Source organism: Nasonia vitripennis (assembly GCF_009193385.2).
Source record: "Nasonia vitripennis strain AsymCx chromosome 1 unlocalized genomic scaffold, Nvit_psr_1.1 chr1_random0004, whole genome shotgun sequence".
NCBI classification, from domain to species: Eukaryota; Metazoa; Arthropoda; class Insecta; order Hymenoptera; family Pteromalidae; genus Nasonia; species Nasonia vitripennis.
This window is the reverse complement of record NW_022279590.1, coordinates 1114050-1133781: the sequence shown is the minus strand read 5'-3', so window position 1 is coordinate 1133781 and position 19732 is coordinate 1114050. Positions and strand designations below refer to the sequence as shown.

Below are 19732 nucleotides of genomic sequence, written 5' to 3'. Positions count from 1 at the left end.
TTCCCCATACAGGCGGGAGTTGCAGTGGCTAACCACTGCCGGACGCAGGAAGTATTTCACTCTTTGTTTCCTAAGAAAAATGTTTAACACAGCCGTACCATCATACGTACTGTCATACTTTGACTTCCGCGTGACACTTCGGCCTGTTAGGGGGGAGGTGATACCTCTGGATATTCCGACATTCGCGACGGAGACGCTGAGGAACTCGTTTCATATCAGCGCCTCATACCTATGGAACAACCTACCATCTCACATTCGTAACACTACATCTGTCTCAGGTTTCAAGAGACTAGCTAAAGAGCACTTTCTTGAGCTTGAAAACACAAACACTTGAATTCGCTTGTACACATTCACTCAAACGCACACACACACACGCCTGTACACACTCACGCAAACGCACACACTCACACACTCTCGCTTGACCCATCTTCACATTATCATACTTTCACAATACACACTTTTGTACTACTATTGCTGCTGTATACAATTTATCGTACAACATATTGTACGTCAAATAAATCTAATCTAATCTAATCTAATCTCTCTCCCTCTGCATCAAATCTGCTGACCACATCTTGTGATATGCATAAATGCACCGAGCATTCATCATCTTATATTCACAAATAGATGGCTTGAAAAAAACAGCATATCTACACAACATATATATACACACACACAGTATGTTGTGTAGATATGCTGTTTTTTTAACCATCTATTTGTGAATATAAAATGATGAATGCTCGGTGCATTTATGCATATCACAAGATGTGATTAGCAGATTTTGTCAAGATAAAAGAGATGCTGTGATTAAATATTTGTGCAGATAGAAAGGTTCGGTTTAGATAAAAGGGATGCTGCAAATAATTGTTTGTGCAGGTATGCTTGTTCTTTTAAAAGTATGTGCTTGTGAATATAAAATAACGAATGCCGTATGGTTTCATGCATATCACAAAATGCAATCTGCAGTTTTGGTCGAGATCAAAGGTGTGCTGCAAATAATTTTATTGTGCTGTTATGACCTTTCTTTTAAAACTATGTGTTTGTGAATATAAAAGGACAAATGATGAATGCATTTATGCTAATCACAAGATGTTATCTGTTAGTGAATTTGAAATCCCGATGCCGTATGTATTTATGCATATCTATATTTATCTAATCTGCAGATTCGGTCCAGATGAACAGGATGCTGCAAATAGTTTTTTTTACTGGTATGGACTTTTTTTCAAATCCATGTGTAAGAGTGCATTTTACGCACACTATATCGAAAGATATTTTAAATACTGACTTATGTAATAATTTAGATAAGTTTTGAATAAAATGATAATGAAATTAATTGATCTTTATGTAAGGATATAAAATATGATTTTGTATAAATCTATATAATTTTCCATAGATATATTGATTCTTAGTAAAACAAAAATTCTGCACATAACTGTTTCTATCTGAAGATTTTAGACTAAAACAGAAGATAACTAAAAAAACAGAAATCTTTAGCAAAAGAATGTCGGAATTGAGACAAAGACAATAGTTATTTACAGGTTTTATTAGTTTTTTGTTCAGTTTTTTTTTAGTTCACTGCGAATGGTACCATATCTCAACAGTTTTCAACTGTAACGTTGATCAGATTCTATTATGTTATTAAAGGTCTGTTTTTAAAAAGTTAAGAAAAATGTGTAGAAATCCGAAGATAGCTGTTTTGATTAGGAAAAAACTAGTGAATGTAGAAGACAACAATTATAAAATGAAGAAAACTGTTTTGAACTATGAAAAAACTGTTGTCTTCGCTTATTAATAGTTATTGTCTGTTGTATTGATTTTTTAATTTATTTTCAAAATCGTAAAATTTTATACCTGATAAAAATACAACAAAAGATTACTGTTGTCTCTGTCTCAATTCCGACATTTTTCTGCTATCATCTGCAGTTCATTACTTTTTACTTTAGTTATATTTATTTTTCTCTTTCGCTAGGGATTCAAGATATCGTTGTCGTTTAATATAAAAGTGAATATTGTATTATGTATTACATTTTAGTACAGAATATGAATGTTATGGTTGTTATCCTACAATTTACATTATATTATAAATGTAAATGAAAATTATAAAATTTATTACAAACTCAATTTTGTTGAATAAAAAAATTTTGTTTGTATTAAAACATAATATCTCGCGATTGAGTGAACGGAATTGGATAAAATTTAGTGAGAGTATAGTTTGAGTTATGTGGAATAAAAGAAAAATATTGGTAAATATTTTTGGTAAAAAAAAACATACACAATTTATAATATTTAAGTGGATTTTCTTAGAAACTGAAAAAGCTAAGACAACTTTTCTCGATAGATTTAAGTATAGTAGTCAAAAATTTGTAAGTCGCATAGTTTTTTTCCAAAAAATATTATAAATATTGAAAAAGGCAAAGATTTTATCTCTAAAATCGCAAAATGGGCCTTTTTTGCTTGAATTTTGGGGCTCTCGAAAATATTGTGGGCCTTATAATAGTTTGCTCTTATTTCACACAACTCAAACTATACTCTAACCAAATTTTATCCAATTCCGCTCACTCAATCGTGAGATATTAGGTTTTAATACAAACAAATTTTTTTTCACACCGTGCGGCGCGGCGCGCGCATTGGAATATATTAGTGTGAATGAAGTATGTATATAGGTGTGAATACATGTATGCAGGTATGAGTTTTTTTCGGCGGCTCGATACTTGCTCTCTCCGCTGCTTTTATAAGGACTGCACGGGCTATCTGAGCTCACCGATCGTTCTGCCACTTAGCCTTTAATATAAAGGTGCTCGTTATAGGAAGTTAAACTGTAAGATACAAGCTCAGGCAGTTAAGCGTTTGACTAGCACGCCGGAAATTCAGGTTCGATTCTATCGTAGCTCACTTTTTTTATTTCCAAATAATCCACACTGTGCCATAGTTAGGATTATAGTAACTTAAAAGTATGTTAATATGTGTAATAATGTGCTAAATAGTTTATAAGATTATAAAAATCTGTAATAAAACTGTTATAAAATTTTATGAGAATGTTTAGGTGGTTAGGCATTTGACTGGCAAGCCAGAGTCCCAACCTGTAAAATAGTCAATAAAGATTGGTTAAATTATTAATTAAATTCTGAGCTATACCTAAATTCCATTTATAGCATAAGAACTTGATTAAAGGCAATATGATCGATAGGAATCGATCAAATTCTATACAAAAGAGGACTAGAAAAGTTAATAAAAACTAATATTTGGTATTAACCATCGACTTCAATTGTTGTTTTCCGTATTAAAATCTATCAACTCCTGTTAATTATAATCTATATTGACCTGTTTAGCAGGGCAGGTTCGGTCACTTTTTTTTCCAATTAATCCGTACTGTGCCATAGTATGGATTATAAATAAAGTGAAAATATGTGAAAGAAGTGTGGAATAATGGTACATAGTTTATAAAATCATAAAAATCTGTAATAAAGCTGTTATGCAATTTTATGCAAATGTTACGAAAGTATTACAAAAGAAATTTTAAAAAATTGAAAAATTTGAGAAAATTTGAGAGATTTGAAAAACGGGTATTAACAGAGGAGAGAAAAAATTTCTCCTCGCTACTTCTCAAGCAGGGAGAAAATAATTTTCTCCCCGCTTGAGCTCAAACTTTTTCTAAAACGCTTGGAATGGACGACTTTCTACACTACTTTTGGGCATGTAAAAAGGCCCATTTCATGCGCATGTTGGGAAAAATCTATTTAATACAAGCTGAGATCTAAGCAATACAGTTTTCAGTTATACAGAGTATACAGCTAGGGTGAGAAAAAATTTTTCGAAACTTAGTATCTTTAAAGCTAACTCGTTTCATAAACAGCCCAAAGAAAAGTATTATGGTACTATATAATGCTAACCATATCCAAAATTTGAACTTGATTTTTGCCTTTTTACTCCAGTTATCGCGTTTCATAGAAAAATGACTTTTTTCAGTTTTTGATGTTTTTCTGGGGATCTGCCCCATATAATGACTTAAAATTGAAGTAACGTAATGTTCTGATAACCTTCAATAATCATGTTAATTAAATGTTGATTCTGATAACCTTCAATAATCATGTTAAATAAATTTAGAAAGGTTAGACATTTATTAGTTTTTCAATTAAAACGATTTCAAAAAATTGCGCTTTATGGCATACAATAAAAGAAGGGCAAACGATGGTATAAATTTTCTGCGGTATAAAGTAATTTTATTTTCTTTCAGGTAAATACTAAGCAATTTACTTCTATCAAGTTTTTTAATAACTTATTAGAAAAAACTATAATCACTATACAAAAACGTCTTCACAAAATGTAAAAACGGATTGTTTTCCCACTATTGACTAATAAAAACAAAGAAAATAAGACTTAGTGGGTGTTTGTTCGTAGACACCTGTATCTTAGCTTCTACTCAGTGGATTTTAACCTATCCACACACACATACATCCGTACGGACATTTTCTTAAAACACTATTTTCCACTAAAAATGCATTAAAACACACTTTCTACATGATTTTATACATAAACTCAAAAAATTAATATTATAAGGCTTCCTAGAAAGGGAAGCAATATCAATATTTGAAGTCGTTTAAATATATGCAGCAGTGTCAACCAGTAAGAACGAAGATAAATTTTGCCTGTAATACATTGGTCTAGAATTCTAAAAATAAGAGTTATTGAATTATGTAAAAATTATTTTAGTGAGTTTCTCAAATGTTCTATAATACTTTAATTAATTTCATAAATTCTCATACTTATACATAAATATGTAAGAAGTTTCCAGTACTTTTAGAGTTGCTTTCTTGGCCACCCTGCTTTAGTTCAATAAGTTTGATGAAACAGTTCTGAGTTTGCGCAGAGCTTAGCGAATTTACTTTCCCTTGCCCTGATATAGCTCTTTAGTAAGAGAGTATTGATAATCACCGATAACTTCATGGAAATCATAGAGAACAAGGACTATTATAACACACACATATTTTACTCGATTGCCTATATGTGTATAAAAACTCTGCTCATCAGCGCATTTAATTAATCGCAATAATAATGTGCAACATTCCTTATTACATGTGAAAGTGAATTTATTGAAGCTAATTAAGAACGTTGAAAATATAGCATTAAGGTGCTAATAACATAAACATAGGTATATATTACAAATAAACATATTTACTTTGAATTTTGTATTAACGAAGTATATATTAAAATTGAATGAACAATTTTAACTCAAAACTTTTATACGCGTGCGCGATTGCATGTACACGCGCATCTGTACACAAGACTTCTAGTTTTGTAGGTAAATATTTTTAATATTAAAAACGTTAATTAAATTATTAAAACAACATTATCGTAAAGAACTCACAGTAATTTAATCATTTATATTACATAAAATATTGCAAAAAAAATAATTTTTTTCGTTATAATTTTATATTTTATATTCAAGTTTTTTCACAGATTTTATACATACTATGTTTTGTTTAGCGTCAGTGACATAATTTAATTACATTATAACACAGATAAATATTTATATAGTATGATGATCGTCTATATAATAGTTTTGTTTTAAAGAGAATTTTTAAATAATAAACTTATATAATTGGTGCTATAAAAATGTTTAAAACAAGAAATTTATTTAAGAAATTTTTCGCTGATGAGCCTCCTCAAACTTAAAATTACAATTAGAATATTTCTAATGTTTGTATTTGGTCATGATAACTAAGTATAAACTATCAAAATCAAGCGTGTATAAAAAAATAATAATACAAAAATGTCCTTGATACGATTGAGTCATCTTGTTAGATAACTAGATAGAAACCACAGAAATACTGAAATTCATGATTACCAAATGGTAATTATAAATTTACCTATTGGTCAAATTAAATTGTTAGTTCGATAGAAAACATAAATTAATTACAAGCTGCTAAATTTTTGGCACTTAGCTATTATAATAACTAATTTATTATTTTACCACGATCAATTCAATGAAACTTTTTAACTTCCTGGTGAGGGAGTTCATGGGTTTCGTCCGTTAAGTTATTAATAAATAGCTAGAATTGGCAAATAAAATTCAAGCAGGTTACTAACCAGAAACCCGTAAAAAATGTGAAAAGAATTAATTACTTATTCTTATGGCTCAGCAGAATTTAATAAAATAGCTAAATGTTTGAAACGATCAATAACTATAGTTTGTATTAAAATTTTGATATATTTAAAGATACTCACATGTATGCCTTTATTTTTGATATAAAAGCTGTATCATCAGAAACTCAAGAAGCAGAAAATTGACAAATTTCGTTCTATTTATTTCATGTCTACTTATGTCCATCATATAATTTTTCACAACTCAGGCATGAAATAAACCTCTTTTCATGCCAGAAAGTAGCGTAGAAAATCATTCATTCCAAGCATGCGTGGAAAATTTCGAACTCGAGCGGGGAAAAAAGCTATTTTTCCCTGCTATAAATACTTATTTTTTAAGCTTTCGCAAATTTTATAAATTCTTTAAAAAATACGCTTACAGCTCCTTTTTTAGAAATCATTACACTTTAAATCACTTTTATTTATTAATTGTTCCAAGTACGAACGTTTTTTTTTTTAAGTGGCATTTGGAACTCGAAAGTTCATCGCCTCATCTACGCAAGCCTTCCACGCTGCCCTATCTTGTGTCAACCCCACCCAAGATGCACCTCTCCGATCGACACCCACCCGTCCTATTTCTACTAGATCCGCTTTTACGTTGTCCTCCCATCTACGTCTAGGTCTACCTAGAGGTCGCGCTACCATCGGCCTGCCCTTCATGACACGCGCTGCCGTACGGTCGTCTCCCATTCTCGCTACGTGCCCTGCCCATCCCAATCTGCGCGATTTTATTATTCTGTTAATATTTGGTGACGCGTACAGATTGTGTAACTCATCATTGTGTAGTCTCCTCCATTCCCCGGTTTCCTCATCTTTCTTCGGCCCGTAGATTTTTCGCAAGAATTTATTTTCAAATACCCTAAAACGGTTGTCCGCCTGCTTAGTGAGAGCCCACGTTTCGCCACCCGTACAGAACCACCGGCAGTATTATTGTCCTGTATATTCTTATTTTAACGTTTTTAGACAACAGCCTCGACTTAAGTACATTACTCACGGCGTAGAAGCAAGCATTACCCGAATGGAGTCTCTTATTTATTTCAACATTAATCTCGTTTCTATCATTTATGGTCGTACCCAAATACCTGAATTCGCTAACCTTTTCAAAAGTAAAATCCCCAATTCTGAGATCTTCCTCCCCTCTGCAGATGCCTAGCTTATCCACAATCATGTACTTTGTTTTTGATTCACTCACTTCTAACCCTGTATACTCCACCGCTTTTATGAGGATTTCCGCGTTTCTTGCTACCGTTTCCCTACAATCCCCCAGTATATCCAAATCATCTGCGTAGCCTAGTATCTGCGTTGTTCCATTAAGCGTTGCGCCCAGCTGGCTAACCTGCATTTTTCTAACGACATACTCTAACGTTAAGTTGAACAGCACCGTAGAGAGTCCATCCCCTTGTTTTAAACCATCGCGTATCGGGAAGGGTTCTGATACATAACCGCCTACTCGGACCTTTCGCGTGCTTCCGTTCAGACATATTTGAATCAATCTTACGAGTTTTTTCGGTACACCGAGAAGTACTAGAATTTGATACATTTTGCTTCGCTTAATAGAGTCGTATGCTTTTTTAAAATCTATAAATAGTTTGTGTATGGTTTCGCAAAATTCCCACTTTTTCTCTAACAACTGTCTTATGGTAAACATTTGATCGCTCGTCGATCTGTTGCGCCGAAATCCGCACTGATAATCTCCTACTATATCTTCCGCGAATGGAGTGAGTCTCGCTTGTATTACGTTTGACAGAACTTTGTAGCACGTTGCTAAAAGTGAGATACCCCTATAGTTATTGCAGTCTGTCTTATCCCCCTTTTTAAAAATCGGTATAATGATAGATTCCTTCCAATTTTCGGGTATTGTTTCATTTTTCCAGATGGCACATACTAGTTTATAGATTTTGAAAGTGAGCTCGACGCCCCCATATTTGAGTAACTCAGCTGGTATAGAGTCATTTCCCGCGGCTTTGTTGTTTTTTAGTTTTTTAATCGCAGCCTCTACTTCTTGGTAGCTCAGTTCCTCCACGTGGATTTCAGCAGTGTGAATTTCGTCCCCTAATTCTTCGCTATTTTCGTGCATGTTTAATAATTTATCGAAATAATTTGTCCACAGCGACAGTAATTCGTTGTCATTTGTTACGAGGTCCCCGTTTTCGTCCTTCATCAATTGCGCTCTACTCCTAAAACGCTTTCTGATGGCGTCAATCCCTCTGTACATTTCGCGGGGGTTATTTTCCTTACTATTAGTTTCTATTTCCTAATAAGATTCTTTTGATACTCCCGCTTCTTATTTCTGTAGATCGCGCTCGTCTGTTTCCTTACGTTAGAATACTCTTCTACGGTCCTATCGCTTCTATTTTGTAAGCTATCTAATTTAGTCTTTTTGCGCCTTTCAAACCAGAGTTCGCACTCTTCGTCAAACCATGGTTTGCTCTTTGGCTTTTTCTTTTTACCCAGTACTTTGTTCGCGGCCTCTTTTACCGTTTTTTCGATGTCCCCCCATAAGCTATTCGGTTCGTCATTCTCCTCCGGCGATGTGTTTGCTTCTTCAAGTGCCTGAAACCTGTTATTAATTTCTATCTGGTACCTAATTCGCTCTGTTCTATCTCGTAGCTTCTCAATATCGAAGCTTTCTACCTTGTTTGCTCGCTTACTATTTTGATTCGCTACTAGTCTAGCTCTTAATTTGGCTACTACTAGAAAGTGGTCCGAGTCGCTATCTGCCCCTCTGTAAGCCATTACGTCAAGAACGTTAGTATGACGTCTTTTTTCAATGAGAAAATGATCAATTTGGTTCTGTGTGGCCCCGTCCGGTGATGTCCACGTTGCCTTGTGTATGTCCTTGTGCTTAATACACGTAGTTTTGATTATAAGATCTTTTGCCGCCGCGAAATTTATGACCCTAATACCGTTATCATTGCTGGCTTCGTGCAGGCTTTCCTTCCTTATAGTAGGCCTAAACATTTCCTCCCTACTTATTTTAGCATTGAAATCGCCTAATACTATTCTTGTGTCGTAAGACGCGAACTGGTCGATTACCTGCTCTAAAGTTTCGTAATAGAGATCCTTAGCTTCTTCTTCTTTATCCTCCGTAGGACAGTGTACATTAATAAATACATATCTATACCATTCACCTTCGATAATGATGTACTAGAGCCCATCATTGACGGATTTGAAACTTTTAACCGAATGTATGATGCTTTTGCTTACGAGAAATCCGGTGCCTAGAGATCCCCCACTCCCGGCCCCATACAGGTACGTGAAGTTACCCGATGCTAGTACTCCGCCATCTGGCCACCGCGATTCCTGTATTGCTACCAAATCTAGATTGTACCTATCAGCTTCCTTTACGAGTTCTTTAAACGCGCCTGCTCTGTATAGACTGCGAACATTCCAAGTTCCGACCCTTAATTCCCTTTTGGTTCGGATTTGATTTTTTTGAGCCATGATAGTATGTTAAACCCGCGCGCTTCGGATCCTGTTCCGATCGCAGGTGAGTCCACCGTTCTAGAGGTGATAACCCCCATACCTCTCTAGAACTAAGTATGAGAGCTTTCCGACTTTGACGAGGACAGTGTCAACTCGTCGTCAGACACACTACGGTTTCATTCTCGCATCCTAACGCCCCCCGGCAAGGCAGCGCCCCTCCGCTGGCATCGTTACCGCGTAAGACCAGGTGATGAATCATTCTACACATTCCCTTTCGGGGCAGTTGTCATCGCTCCCGCATCCTCCACGGCAGCAGGATTTTTGCCCATTTTTGTAATGTGTGATGAAAGTGATAGATTGAGAGATAAGAGATAATGTGAAGTGCTTTTTTATGTTGTGGTGCTTGCGTAGTGTTTCTAGATGAATGCGTTCGACAGTGTGGGCTCATCACACCCACGCCTGTTCCTATCGGCTGTCCGCGGCTGCTTATTCAATTTATTCGCAGCTAACCTCTTTCTCAGGGGCTGTTCCTCTATCCGCAACCTATGGACGCGCTGTGTAGTGGTGATAGGCACCCACCCGTCTGGACGACAACGCCCAAGACCCGCTTAGGGTAGCGGCATTGTAACAGAAGTACGAACGTTAAAAAATAAAAACTTACATTTTTGTACATAAAATTTATGTTTGCGGTTAGTGGCATCGGCGTGAAACTGCTGCTATTTAGTCACAAATGCGTAACTGCGCATGCGCAAATTTCGATCAAGAATCAAGATAAGAAAAGGCGCAAATATTTAAATTCTAAACACAAAAAATAATAGCTGTATTGTACACTACTTAAAATGCACGATTCCCTACGCTACTTGCTTGCGTTGAAACCGCTCGCCACAATATTTAGCTTACCCTGTTGAAAAAAATGACGTTATCGAATAACGTTATTAAATGACATTGTAACGGGGTGAGACTTGACGATGAGAGGAGAAAATCACAAAAGGAGACGCCGGGATAGAGAATCGATCCGGCGCTCCCGAGATCTTTAGGCGCGCGTGCTACCACTTGAGTCAACGCCGCCCTCTTTCGTCACTCTCTATCCTGCCTCGATTACTGGCGTGGCGAGAGAACGGTTCCTCGTTACAACTGCCCGCTAGAGTCGGATTATCGTCCCGATTTCGACTCTACCAATTCACCGCAGGATCGCCGGTAATTCAGGAACTCTTCTGCGCCGACTAGCTCTTCGACGATGTCTCCAACTTCGTACATCTCCGCACTTTTCCCACTCGTCTTCTTGACCGCATGTCGTAATCCGCAGTGCCCTGGGCTGCTGCTGCAGCTGATTTGCTCGATCCCTCTTCCCGCCTGGAAAAGTCAGCTTCGTAGGTGGGGGTTTCTCCCTCGTCTCCTCCTCCTCCTTCGTGGAACTCCTGGAGAACCGTGAAAATCTTCCTTATTTACGCCTGTGGGTAATTCAGTTGGGCGCCATTGGGTGTAAATTTGACTAACGAATAACGCGCTAAACAAATGGGTCGCGTTTCCCCGATGCGGCGGAGGACTCCTCTACGCCCGCGAAACACCTCCGTTGCATGCAGCTGTCTTAGCTGCTTCTGTTTTTCTTAGTCTACGCGCCGCCTGGCGCGTGCTCGGCTGCTCAACTGCGTTAGATAAGTACTTATAAATAACGCCCGTGGAGGCGGCGGTATTCGCAAGAAGGAACAGGAATCGGAAGTAAACGAGCGAGGTTTAGAAATGACGAAAAAGCTCGTAAAATAATAAGGCTAAGTTATATTTTACTAGTGCGTCAAAACCGTGAGTTTAAAAGTATAAAAAATAATAATAATAAGCTAGTCGCCAACAACTTTGCGACTCGCCGCGACGCTGAACTAATAGCGCTCGCACGCGTATATCGCCGTGAAGGACGCGTGCGCCGGATCACCCTCGCACGGGTGATATACACTCTCATGCACACAATCACAGTCACTGCGCGCCACACAAACCTTCACGATCTCGTCGCCGACGCTCCTGATCCCGGACAGACTGCAGAACTAGATGTTGCTGGACCGCTAAGCAGGGAGATCAGGAAACCCGGACTCCGCGTCGCACTCTCACACAAGATATAATATGATCCGCTGGACACAGCACAGCACACGAGATCACGAGCAAAGTCCTGTGTTTACTTTCCGAAGGCCAAGAGCTATCTGAGCGCGTACCTGAAGGAGTAGCCCGCGTGCTCGCTCACTCTATCTCTCTCGCTCTTATTCCCGAATTCGCACGTGTTTTACTTCGCGCGCGCGAGTCTACCCTGTTTCGTCGCTGCGCAGCGGTACTCATACCGCTAAGAGTTAGCTGCGGAAGTCAACTCGTTACAACGTTATAAAATGACGTTATTAAATGACGTCATTGGACGTGTCACAAATTGGAACAAAAAATAACGTTAGTTTATGACGTCATTTTCTGAATATTTGGATTGTATAAAAATTACATGTTTGTGTAGTATCTAAAAGTCCTAAATATTTCAAAATTGATAAAAATAAGTGGCCTTACAGGGGCTACCATCCGGATAGCACCTGTAAGGCCACTTATTTTTATCAATTTTCTATATCTGGATGGTAGCACCTAAGATATATAACTGAGATCAATAGATTATGCAATAAACGTTATTTAAATGTCCGATATTTACTGGCTTCTTATTATCATTAAACATTTTTTTTTAATATTCAAAAAGTTAAATGAACGTGTTTTTTTACTAAAATAAAATTACACAATTTAGACTAATTTTTAACGTTTTGTAGACGCTTTAAAAACATTTAAAAAATATTTTGTGCTATTTGAACCAGCTTTCAATAACAAATAGCTACGTTAGGTCGGTTATTTCCTATATATTTATGGTCTATTAAACATATATTAAAACCGAAAATCAAATTTATAACAGCAAACGTTATATCAAAGAGTCATCATCATTTTTTAATGCAGCTAATAAAGTAAAGTTTCTGAAAAAGTATTGATAATCTTTAAATCTCAAATATCTCAAAATCTAATTAAGCCGGATGGGCAGCCCAAAAAGGGGTTAAGACACTAAGAAAATTTGTCTAAATCCAAATTTTTAATATTTTTCAGGTAAAATAAGCATGTTTAGAGAGATAGAGCGCAGTCGAGCTTATACTAGCAGTAATTTTTGGACGCTTGAGTCTAGAATGTCTGACTGGCAGTTTTGAGTGTTGTTATGGCAACGTTGGTTTCGTGACTCCCTCTCTCTCTCTCTCTCTCTCTCTCTCTCTCTCTCTCTCTCTCTCTCTCTCTCTCTCTCTCTCTCTCTCTACCTACTTGTTGTACTACCAGAGATTAGAAGAGAGATTACCAATACCGTGTTAAAAAAGCGTACCGAATTTAATCATCACCATGCGGCGCTCGATTGAACTGCATGCATCCAGCCAGAGACCCCAGTGCTAGGGTCTCGATTATTCGAATGGATGCTCAAATGCCAACCTCGGGTGGCATCACGATAAGGGCAATCCGCTGTGTCTTCTGAAATTAGCCATTAGGTGTCCCTGTATCAAGCGGCTATGTTTGGATTACCGGTGGCCGAGCACGATGCATCACAATGCAATCTCGAACTAAAATATAAGAACCCTATGCATGTACTCACTGAAAACTTGCAAATATAAAACGTGAATACTAATAGGTTCCTAATCCGCCTACCCGATGCACAGCGAGATGCAGATAAAAAAAAATAAATACTAAACCAAAATCTCCTAAAACCAACTACACCAGACAGAGCAAGTTGCCAATATAAGACGAAAATAATAGATCCGAAGCACATAAGCCAACCTACCACATGCATAGTAAATTGCGAACCTAAAACGTAAGCCCTTAAATCAACTCAACTAATGCACGAAGAGATAAAAATATTAAAATTTTAAAATACGTCGGCACATTAAAGAGAGGTAAGCTAGTGCGAAAGTATAACATCAAAAACCAAGACACTTCCCTACTGAAAAAAATCACGAGATTACCTCATGAAAATCACGAGAAAATCACTTGAGATCTTCGACTCATTTCTCACGTGGTTATCTCGTTATTTATAATAAAATTTAGAAATATTATTAAAAATCTTAAAATAATATTTATAAATTGAAAAAATGGATACTTAACAATAAATCATTGGTCCCTACGAAGAGTAGTACGATTCAGATTTGCCGCGAAGACTAGTACATTTCAGATATTTCCCACATGAAAAAATCCAATTGTTTTGGCCATAAGCAAATAGTTATTTGGGTTAAAATTAATAAAATAGCAATATTTTCAAAGTTGTCAAAATATTTTCAAAAAAATTCGAAATCTAAAAAGTTGCTATAAAATTTGAAATTAATTTTTTGTTCTAATTAAAGTTTTTAATAAGAATCTTTAAATATCGAAATTTTTCAAAAATTTTTTGGCCACTTTAAGAATATTGCAATTTTATTAATTTTAACCAAAAAAACTCTTTGTTTATGTCCAAAACAATTGGATTTTTTCATGTGGGAAATATCTGAAATGTACTAGTCTTCGCGGCAAATCTAAACCGTACTAGTCTTCGTGGCAAATCTGAACCGTACAACTCTTCGAAGGGGCCGACGAAATAAGGATCAAAATGAGAAAGAAAAAATGTTCTCTGATCGTGATTTGAACCCAGAATCTCAGTGTGGAAATCCATTGCTCTACCATCTGAGCTATTTGCTTTTATTGACGGATTATATATAAAAGCTATCACATACACACACACACACACACACACACACACACATATATATATATATATATATATATATATTGAGGTTTCTAGTTAAAATGGATCCTCTTGAGTTATCTACATCTACATGATATTTATTTGCTTAAGTTTCTGTCCAAAACGTCATTTGCAGTTCAATTTATTCAAATTCCTCTAATTCTAATTGAAACTTTTTTAACTGTCACATGAGTTCTAACATCTAAAAATATTTCTACCGTTTTATTTTTTTTCTTTAGTGCACCAATATTGCAAAATTATAATGTAAAGATAAAATATTCCACTTTCCGGATATTTTAGGAAATTTTTCTGGACTTTTAGGAATTTTGGTCTTCCTGGAATTTTAACACTGATAATATACTTATGATTATAAACGATGTTTCTTGGTGGTCAAACTTGGTGTCATTTTAAAGGTAGCACAATATATCATTTACCATTGTCACAGACGCACACGTCTGCAACGCGAGCAGTGAAGACGACTCAGCGATAAGAGTCCGCCGAGCCGTACAACGATGCATAGCGTCCGAATGCATCGTAGACGTTAGCTCAGTAGTTAGAGCTCCTGCTTGTTAATCTCGGGGTCCGCCGTTCAACACCGCGTCTACTCTTTTTTGCTTTCCAACTCGTCTCCTCTCCGTCCGTTATACCATAACTATAATGGGTTAACCATAGGATCATCCTGACACCTAGATATCATCTAGAGGAAGAGAAAATTTTTTTCCAGACATTTGTTGTATCCTTAGTGCGTTGTATCATAGACCAGTCTCGCCAACCAGGAGGTGCTTTTGATACCTGGACATTTCTGCTGTAGTTAATAATTTTTTTTGGTACATGTTGGAGTGGTGGATAAATAAAGTTACTGTGAGGTTAATAATAATTGTAAATATATTGTTGAAAGTAGTGGCATAAGCCACGAGTCGGCAGTACATCCATTCAGCTCGGAGTCTAGCAGGCAAGAGAGAGAGAGAGAGTATAGTACAGTATCGCATAGTTTAACTCCACGGAGCCGAGTATACAGTATAGTATACGCTTAGAGTATATACGCGAGGCATGCGCAGTGCTGGGGTCACGATTATTCGGAGGGTCGCTCAAATGCCAACTTCGCGGGGCATCGCGGTAAGAGCGATCTGCTTAGTCCCCTGAAGTCAGCCATCGGACAACCCTGCATCAATTCGAAAATGTTCGAATTACCGGTAGCTGCGCCGATGAATAAGAAAATGTCGATCTAAAACTAAAAAACAAGAAGCCTATACACGAAATCTAGTTACCCAAGACTTAAATATAATACGTAAATACTAATATATCACATAAGCTCAAACCTACCTACACGTGCACAGCAAGATGCAAATAAAAAATAAAAATACTAAACCAAAATCTTCTAAAACCATCTACACCAGGCAACAGCAAGTTGTTAAAATACAACGAAAATATCAAATCCTAAGAACATAAGCCAACACAAAAATCAAAATACAAAATCCTAAGTCTGATCTAAATCAATTTACCTAATACGCAAAGAGATAATATTACATTTTTAATTATGTCTGTGCGTCGAAGGAAAGTTATTGAGGAAAAGTGTAACATTATCTAAAACCCTTAAACCCACCTACCCTATGCACCTATGCACCCCAGTCAAAATTATTTACATTAAATTTTATATTTAATTTTATGTAAAGATTTTAAACTTTTAAATATAAAGTTTTACAGATAGATCTTTATTTCTTGTAAAATTATACGTAGTATTTGAATTTTCAAGTTTTTTAATTTTATTGATTCATGTAAGATTTTACATGTGAAAGTTCAAAATTATAAAATGAAATTTCATAGGGAAAAGATTCACTGAGAAGATATTATTTAAATACGTCAGCATATCGAAGGGAAGCAAACGAGAGAGATGATAATATTAGCTAAAATGATAATATCATCTGGAGAATAATTGAGCAAGAGTTCCTCAACCAAACTCTTGCTTTGTGAGGTTGGTAGGTATAGGAATTTCGGTTTTTAAAGCTACTTTTGCGCTCGTTCGCCTCTCTTTAATGTGCCGACGTATTTAAAATAATATTTCATGACTCAAACTCTTACTAAATGGGGTAGGTGTGTTTAAGGGTTTTAGTTTTGCATGTTAATCTTGCGCTCGCTCGCCTTCCGTCAACGTGCAGACGTATTTAAAATTTTAATATTATCTCTCTGCATATTAGGTAAATTGATTTAGATCAGGCTTAGGATATTGTATTTTGATTTTGATTTTGATTTTTGTGTGGGCTAATGTGCTTAGGATTTGATATTTTTGTTGTATTTTAGCAACTTGCTGTGCCTAGTGTAGATGGTGTTAGGAAATGTTGGTTTAGTATTTTTATTTTTTCATTTGCATCTTGCTGTGCACGTGTAGGTAGGTTTGAGCTTATGTGATATATTAGTATTTACGTTTTATATTTAAGTCTTGGGTAACTAGATTTAGTGCATAGGGTTCTTGTTTTTTATTTTAGATTGACATTTTCTTATTGATCGGCGCATAGGGCTGGTAATCCACTTTGGGTAGAATACTATACGTATACTATATGTATAGTATACGTTTAAAACAGGTATAATAAACAAGGCACAGTGTAGTTTAAAAATAAAAAAAATAAATTGATGTAATTAAATTTTGAATTAGGTACTAAAAGAATAACAGTTACTGTAAAAAAATGATTTTCTAACTTTAATAACAGTTATAAACATTCATTGAACATTTTACGTACTTTTACCGGAATCGCATTATTGAAATAGTAAAAAATTTCAATTTCAGAATTACAGGCGGTTGTAAACGGTTGACTAATAAACTATATGCAAAATATGAATTATGTAGACATAATTAGAATAATCTAAACGTTTAAACAACAATATTAATGTAATAAAACGATATAACCCCTTTTACAGTATGTACTGAAATTGTAAAATATTTTAATTACGCAACCTATGAATTATAAGGGGATTTTGGGGTCGCTAATTACGAATCTGACCTCATATTTGCAAATTAATTTGTTTAAACAATTTCGTTAATGCAAATTACTGCATGATTGGAGCTTAAAGAGAAAACCATGTACTATAAGAAGTTTTTTGGGGTCGCTGTAGGTCGGGTCGGTAACTAAACTACCGAGTGCTCTCGGAGCTCAATAATTCATTTGAAAAAACTCGGCACATCGAAGGAAGGCGAGCAAAGCGAGGAATCAATCAAAAACCAAAATGTACAAAACCAACTACCCCGTGCTCTTTAAGCTCAATAATAATTAATGTAAACAACACCCCGGCAAATCGGAGGAAGGCGAGCGAAGTGAGGATAAAAACAAAAACCAAAGCGCTTAAACCCAACTACACCACGCTTCCCAATTGTAATTATTTTTTTCAACAACATCTCGGCACATCGAAGGAAGGTGAGCTTAGCTAGGGATTAATCAAAAACCAAAATGCATAAAACCAACTACCTTGTGCTCTCTGAGCTCAATAATTAATGTAAACAAAACCTCAACACATCGGAGGAAGGCGAGCAATTGCGAGAATTATATAAAAAAAATAAATTCTTAAACCTACGAGTTTCCGTACTCGGCATAGCGGGCGAAGGCGAGTGAGGTTTACAGCAATATTACAACTATGCAGTCATTTCACTCTTGCATTTTTTATTTTAGAAAAACAAATTATGTACAAGTTATGTAAACATACTGTTCAAAATTTTATGATGCAAGAGTACTCATTTAAAGCATCCATTCTTATTTAATCCACGCACCAAGAGAATTTTATAGGAAATGCGCGGCTAACGTCGATTACAATAGCTTGTACATGTACAAATTATTGAACAACTACAACTTATTGTATACATGCTTGCTTATAATAATTCTCGCAATTGCTCGACTTTCTCCGCTGTACTGAGTACGGAAACTCGCAGTGCATGGAGTAGGTGGGTTTAAGAGTTCATGATTTTTATATAAACTTGCCGTGCGTGGGGTAGGTGAATTTTAGTTTAAGATCAAATTATCCCTCTCTCCCGCCTTCCTCCATTATGGCGAGTACGGAAACTCGCAGCACGTGGGCTGGGTTTCAGAGTTTATGTTTTTGATAATTTTCGCACTTGCTCGTCTTCCTCCGATGTGCCGAGGTTTTTAAGTACATTATTACTCTCAGGGAGCGTGGTGTAGTTGGGTTTAAGCGCTTTGGTTTCAGGTTTTTATCCTCGCTTTCCTTGATGTGCCGACGTATTTAAATAATATCTTCTCAGTCAATCTTCTCCCTATGAAATTTTATGTTATAATTTTGCACTTTCACATGTAAAATCTTACATGAATCAATAAAATTAAAAAACTTGAAAATTCAAATACTACGTATAATTTTACAAGAAATAAAGATCTATCTATAAAACTTTACATCTAAAAGTTTAAAATCTTTACATAAAATTAAATGTAAAATTTAATGTAAATAATGTTGACTGGGGTGCATAGGTGGGTTTAAGGGTTTTAGATTATAATGTTACACTTTTCCTCAATCGCTTTCCTTCGACGTGCAGACATATTTAAAAATTTAATACTATCTCTTTGCGTATTAGGTAAATTGATTTAGATCAGGCTTAGGATTTTGTATTTTGATTTTGATTTTGATTTTTGTGTGGGCTAATGTGCTTAGGATTTGATATTTTTGTTGTATTTTAGCAACTTGCTGTGCCTAGTGTAGATGGTGTTAGGAAATGTTGGTTTAGTATTTTTATTTTTTCATTTGCATCTTGCTGTGCACGTGTAGGTAGGTTTGAGCTTATGTGATATATTAGTATTTACGTTTTATATTTAAGTCTTGGGTAACTAGATTTAGTGCATAGGGTTCTTGTTTTTTATTTTAGATTGACATTTTCTTATTGATCGGCGCACAGGGCTGGTAATCCACTTTGGGTAGAATACTATACGTATACTATATGTATAGTATACGTTTAAAACAGGTATAATAAACAAGGCACAGTGTAGTTTAAAAATAAAAAAAAATAAATTGATGTAATTAAATTTTGAATTAGGTACTAAAAGAATAACAGTTACTGTAAAAAAATGATTTTCTAACTTTAATAACAGTTATAAACATTCATTGAACATTTTACGTACTTTTACCGGAATCGCATTATTGAAATAGTAAAAAATTTCAATTTCAGAATTACAGGCGGTTGTAAACGGTTGACTAATAAACTATATGCAAAATATGAATTATGTAGACATAATTAGAATAATCTAAACGTTTAAACAACAATATTAATGTAATAAAACGATATAACCCCTTTTACAGTATGTACTGAAATTGTAAAATATTTTAATTACGCAACCTATGAATTATAAGGGGATTTTGGGGTCGCTAATTACGAATCTGACCTCATATTTGCAAATTAATTTGTTTAAACAATTTCGT

General features: G+C 35.5%; 1 protein-coding gene across 19 annotated transcripts in view; it reads left to right on the top strand.

Moving 5' to 3' along the window:
- Positions 1–2754: 2754 nt before the first annotated feature.
- Positions 2755–19732, top strand: part of LOC100113758 (AP-3 complex subunit mu-1) — an 835720-nt gene continuing 818742 nt past the window's right edge. For 3 of the 19 annotated variants that reach the window (XM_031933577.2, XM_032601274.1, XM_031933582.2), the window contains exon 1: positions 4866–5149. Coding sequence is in view for 4 of the 19 variants with exons in the window: in XM_031933601.1 (XP_031789461.1) it covers positions 5215–5295 (81 nt within the window). In the remaining 15 variants the exon portion in view is untranslated. Of the gene's footprint in view, positions 2872–4865; positions 5852–19732 lie in introns of those variants that run through there. The other 16 variants (XM_032601276.1, XM_032601275.1, XM_031933641.1 and 13 more) reach the window with 12 other exon arrangements.